The 6000-nt window shown below is 41.2% G+C and overlaps 1 protein-coding gene across 1 annotated transcript; it reads left to right on the top strand.

Annotated features, from left to right (window-relative positions):
• The first annotated feature begins 1730 nt into the window (after positions 1-1730).
• Positions 1731-5748, top strand: SMIM15 (small integral membrane protein 15). The gene is made up of 3 exons (XM_086362610.1): positions 1731-2174; positions 3016-3149; positions 4202-5748. The coding sequence occupies exon 3, from the start codon at positions 4214-4216 to the stop codon at positions 4436-4438; it is 225 nt and encodes a 74-aa protein (XP_086218736.1). The 5' UTR covers positions 1731-2174; positions 3016-3149; positions 4202-4213; the 3' UTR covers positions 4439-5748.
• Positions 5749-6000: the final 252 nt, after the last annotated feature.

The raw sequence follows: 6000 nt of genomic DNA, 5'->3' as shown, positions 1-6000 counted from the left end.
CTAAAACTCCTGACTCTAGAAAGTAGCCTGCACTGTCTGAACCAATCTCGACACCACCTTTCATTAAGGCAAGTCAGGTAGCTGTCGGGAGCTTAGCTGTGGCAACTTCTACGCTATTCCTGGGCTTGTAGCCATTCCTGGAACTGGAAAGGAGACCAGTAATATTAGACAGTGAAAGCCTGATTTACACTAGCGCCAAAGAGCTACAGACGATTCCTTCTTATGTGCCTTTCCATCCACTCCCATGCATTTCACAAGGGACCCAGCAGAGCGAATTACTGGGGAGGCAGTCATCAGGAAAACTGTCTAACCATGATTAAAATAACACATACACATACTGGTCTCTGGAGTGAAGGACGTTAAAATAAATTCTGATCCTCTCCTGGAATTACTATTTGGGCAAGTTAAAAAAAAAAAAACAAACCAAAAAACCCCACAAAGTCTTACTGCCAGCAAGTCAAGTTTTCTGTACACACAATCCAATGACTGAGTCTGCTTTTTCTGGCTACTCCAGGTACAGGCTAGGTCCAAGCAGCACAAGCTTTGAAACCATCATCCAAGTTTTCAAACAAGAATGAGTAAGAAAACAACTGCTACTAATACAACATACAAACATTAACATATGCCCAACAAACAGTATTTTAGATCATTAGATTATTTGCCAAAAGTCTGTTCCCTGGTAAATAATGGTTACTGTTGTTATCCCTAAACTAGTTATACATGTCACAGCTTGCTCCTCAAAGAGAACATTCTATAGTCTTTCAAGAATAAAAACCTGCTTTATTTGGCACACACCAGTGAAGAGGTCTTGCAACATTTGAAGAGGTAGTCAAACAGAGCAGTTCAGTGCAAGAGATCACAAAACTTGATCACCAACCAAACCCAAGTTAATCTCTCAGTTCCTGTAGATTAGAAGACAATGAGAACTCACTCTTTCTGCTTGTTGACTTTTGAATCTCTTTATTTGTGCACTGAAAGAACAAGTACCTCTATGGGAACTCTATGCCCACACAGTTTAATTATTTATCAAGTTGACTTTGGGCAAATATCGATCATTCTTTTGTGAAAAGAGGTTCTTAAGTTGAAACAACAAAAACTCTTCTTCACACAGCATGGCTGCATTTTCCCTTAGAAACAACGTTCAGTGGACCCACCACGGTCCTGCTGCGCTTGGTCTCCTCGACGTGAGGCTTTAACTATTGTCCAACCAGAAGAGGAGAGGGTCAAAGAGTGGACGTGAACCAGAGGAACTCGCTAGAATCCTTCAGGAGTCGCTGGGTGTGACCTTCACCTTGGCTCTGGGCGGTTTGTGGGGACCAACTCCTTTCTTGGCCGCCGTTCCTTGGTCGGAGTTTCCGGGGGTCACGGACCTCACCCACCAGGGCCCTCCACCCTTGGCCAGGCTCCCGCAGGGGAGCGGCTGTTCTCCTGATGACCTCGGGGGCAAAAGTAGGGGGTCCTCAGCGCTTCCAGACCGGCTCCCAGAGACCGGAGCCCACCCGCGCCTCAGGCAGGAGGCGCGGGACTCGGGCTTCGGGCCAGACACCAGCCGGGCGCCGCCGCTCACCTCAAGCGGCCTCACCTGCCTGTCCCCGGAAACCCAGGCGCCGCCCCACCCTCCCCGCTTTCCCGGGACCCACACAGCAATGGCGCAGCCGGAAACTGGCCCCGCGACTTCCTCAGGCCGGATCCGGGCGAGGGCCGGCCTGTGGGCGGGTTGGGAGAGTCGCGGCTTCCGCCTTCCTGCTTCCGGCCTGGAGGTGAGTCGTGAGTTGGGGTCCGAACCCTTCGTCCCCGGCGAGGTGAAGGGGAGGCGGTTGGGGGTCGCTGCCGCGCTTTTGCCCCGGTGCTCAGCGGAGGTGGCTACGGCGCCGGCGGCCCAGGGTGTGGCGGGGACGACGCCGGCTGTTCGAGCCCTGCCGGGCCCGCGCGCGCCGAGGCGGAGGGTCGGGGAAGCGTGGCCCCAGAGGCGGGCCAGCGGGTAGGGTGAGCGAGGGGAAGACACAAGGAAAGGAAAGTGCGGGTGGCTGTGAAGTGCCCTCAGCTTCAGGCGCCGTGCGGGTCTGATCCGAAGATCATGCCTGGTGGATCCTTTCCGGAAGGAAGAAGAATATTTATTCCTTAAAGTGTGGAGGGCGCTTGCACCTGGGGTCCGAAATTGAGGTGCACGGGAGGTGTGTATCGTGTGGATGGTAACTCCTTTTTCTGTATTAATGTCTAAAACTCTGCCATAACTAGGTCCTTTACTTCCCCCTTTCTCTTTATTGCAAAGTTCTTTTGCAGGTCTCTGAATCTTGGATTAGTTAATTCATTACTGGGCTGGAGAAGCTGAAAAAACAGATGGGGATCTGTAGAGTCTAGTCTTCACTGTGTGGGTGGGGCGTACGAATTGAGGGTGGAGGAAGGCTAGGAACTTTAACGGTAAAGGAACTTTGTGTCTTCAGGTAAAAATATGAAGGAATTGTGATAGGGTATAATTAAATCTAGTCATGGTAGTTTTGTTTAGGTAATGGAATTGTAGGTGACATATTTTGTTTTGCTTATCTCTGATTTTTCTGTAAAGGACATAAATTATATAATGAGACTAAAAAACCTTTTAAAGAGTAAAGCGGTGTTCGATTTTGAAATTAGTAAGGCCCTCCCTTACTGACTCAAAATGAAACAAACCTAACCCTCTAAAAATATAAAAAGTACTAGGAATGGATATGCTGCAGCAGATCAGTTAGCTTTTTATGTGAGTGAGCTTTCTAAATTTATTGTTGAAATAAGTAACTGAGTGAAATATTTGATCCCCAGTAATTAGGAGCTTTTTCCAGGGCATTTTAGTTGTGTAATTATGTCTTAAGATTATAAAGAAATAGATACTGAATGTATTTAATATGCCAGGCAACTTTACATGTTATTTATAGGTTGCATATAATTTACAGTTTTAACATTTAAAATTGTATTATGATTTATTCCTTAAGGTTGTGACTTCACGGTTTTTCTTTTGTCTATTCTTTTCAACCCAACCAGTATATAGAATTTAAACCTTCTCTCAGAAGTGTATTGGTGAAGTTAAAGAAGAAGACAGCCAACCAAAGGTCATCTGAAATTGTGACTGGCTGATAATCCCAGGACAAAATTAGAGACCACTACTCAAGCATAAGGTACATGACTTTTTAAATCCCAGCTATTCTAATTCTGCACTTTGAATGGAGATTGACACAAACATGAAAGGTTGAAAAGTCTCTGGGGGCAAAATAGAAAATATCACTCAAATCCACAACATCCTGATTTGCAAGATGGCCCTTCTTTACTAACTCAGTGGAACAACAGGCATGGGACCTGTAACGGTTAATTTTCTCATCTGTTAAGTTTGTTCTCATTTACTATATTATGTCTTCAAAGTTGAAGGAGGGCATAAAATTGGCATGTCATCTTTTGCTTTTCTCTCTCTGCATATGAATGGATAATATCATGGTTCCCTTACCTTCTTGTTTCATTTCAGAAACAGCCATCCATTATGTCCCTTTCTCCAGGCATTTCCCATACTCTTGACTTTGAGACACCAAATTTGATGATTGTACTTTTGTTGTGGAGGTTTAGTCATTGTGTTTCACTTTTGCAACCTCATGGACTGTAGCCCACCAGGCTCCTCTGTCCACGGGATTCTCCAGGCATGAATACTGGAGTGGGTTGCCATTTCCTTCTCCAGGGGATCTTCCTGACCCAGGGATCAAACCCATGTCTCCTGCATTGCAGGCAGATTCTTTACTGACTGAACCACCACTTTTGTTAATTAGAACTTAATAAGGCTGTGTGAGAAAATGACATATGGGATTCAGCTGTTCCCTGGAATAAGCACATAAAACTCAAGATTCTTATAAAACTCTGCTGCTAAAGTTTGTCTTGAGTGTAGGAGGCATGTGAGAATGCATAATCCTTACAACAGATTCCACATACTTTTTTTTTTTCTCCTCTGTATCTTCACATCTTTTAAGTCTCACTCTTCTTGTTGTCTTAAGTGAATTATTTTTTCTTATTGGAAATATTAGTCCTTATTAAAATAGTACTAATTAGCACTTTTTAAAACCAAACAAAAAAACTGTTGAGTGATAATAGAATTCTGATTTAACTGTTTGGTGTAACCTTTTCAAAATTTGATTAACCACATAATCTTTTCTCTTGTCTTCCCCCCCCTTCCCACCCCTTTCCTAAGGCCTCCACGAAGATGTTTGATTTAAAGGCTTGGGCTGAGTATGTTGTGGAATGGGCTGCAAAGGACCCATATGGCTTCCTTACAACAGTTATTTTGGCTCTGACTCCATTGTTTCTAGCAAGTGCTGTGCTGTCTTGGAAATTGGCCAAGATGATTGAGGCCAGGGAAAAGGAGCAAAAGAAGAAACAAAAACGTCAAGAAAATATTGCAAAAGCTAAACGACTAAAAAAGGATTGAAGGAATGAACAGGCTGTGCGTCCAGAGGAAAATTGTTCGGAAAATTATGCATCTTTGAAAGGACCTATTAAGGTTTCTTTTTGGATCTTATGACAGTATTACTAAATGAAGTCTGAGTCTGTGGAAGAATGTCAGTTCTCACCTGTACTGTAGCAACTTTTCGGCTTCGGCATAGAACTCTGTTGACAGTTACTGTAAATTGGGATTTATTATGCTACAGATTCTTATAACTGACTTTCATTTGCCTTTTTGCAGCTTATGTGTGAATACTAAAATGAAAACATCCTGTGAAGAAAAGTGGCTTTAGATTATGAACTCTATTCAAAAATGGCTTAAAATGTCCTGTTCTGGACAAAGATTAAGAATGTAAAAATCAAGAGTTGTTCTGAGCAGAAAAGCGTGGTTTGGCTTAAAAGATACATGGTGTATTAATTACATCTCTTTATCATTATTACTTATTTCTTGGAATAGAATCATTTCTGGTTTCCTCAAAGCAAAATAATATTATTCAATGAGTACTTCTTTATTATCTGTATTTTTCTTATTTTAGCTTTTGAGATACTGGTAATTACCAGATAGTCTGCATTTTAAAAAATCTAATTTTTAAAGAATTGTCTTGACTATGTAGAATACCACCTACTGGATATAATCATTTTTGTACTTATGAACACTGCCATTTTCTTAGAGATGACTTGAGTAGAGTAACACTATGATTTAAAGCTTAAGAGTAAAAATGCCAAACCTTGGAACCAGTTTATTCTCACTTATGCTAAGTAGAAATGTGAAGTAGTTAACATGTCTTATCAGATAATTTGCTGATTATATAGATACCACTTTTGTTTTTTATTCCATTCTTTGTTTTAATTCATGTGGTGGTTATGTCCTTTACTTTTTGATCAGACAGATTCACAGTGAAAATTAAAATTTCAACTTTCTTTTAAGGAACTTTTAAAGAGTTACAGTTATCTTATATGTCATAAATGGTAAACAATATCCTCTTAATATTTGGAAAAATTTTGTTTGCATTGTATTAATTGGGTGAAAAAGGTGTAAATTGTGTCAAAATGAGAATGTTATAATTAGAAATAAAGAGGTAAAGGATATTTCCTTCAGTTAAATAGTATAATTGGAACTTTTTACTCTTTAACATGGCTTTTTTAAATGCATGGTTGATAATTTTGTTTTCAGTAATAGTTTATTAATGTTTTCCTCACCTCTAATAATGAATTTTAATTTGCAAAAAATTGTCCAATAGCTTTAATTTAAAAATGAAACTAGATATTGAAATAAATTTGATACTTTTTTATAAAGAGGTCCTGAGCTTTTTTGGGGGGGAAGGGATAATAATTCAGGTTAGATATGTTATAGAAGTTAAACCTTTCAAAGGGTTATGAGTTTCATTTGTAGACAAGCATACAGCTGACCCTTGAACACAGGGTTAGGAGCATTTGCCCTCCCTCGCAGTTGAAAATAGCTTCCAGTGGACCCTCATATACACTGTTCCTACGTGCGGATTCTCTGCATCTGCAGTTCCTCATCCATGGACTCGACCAGCCCTGGAT

Source organism: Bos grunniens, chromosome 20 (genome assembly GCF_055505025.1).
Source record: "Bos grunniens cultivar Pamir isolate PY7600 chromosome 20, Bosgru_T2T1.0, whole genome shotgun sequence".
Classification (NCBI taxonomy): Eukaryota; Metazoa; Chordata; class Mammalia; order Artiodactyla; family Bovidae; genus Bos; species Bos grunniens.
Note: the sequence above shows the minus strand (reverse complement) of the source record. Positions and strands in the feature narration are given on the sequence as shown.

Excerpts from the sequence above, each read along its gene's own strand:
- SMIM15 (XM_086362610.1), top strand. The coding sequence starts at position 4,214 with ATGTTTGATTTAAAGGCTTGGGCTGAGTATGTTGTGGAATGGGCTGCA.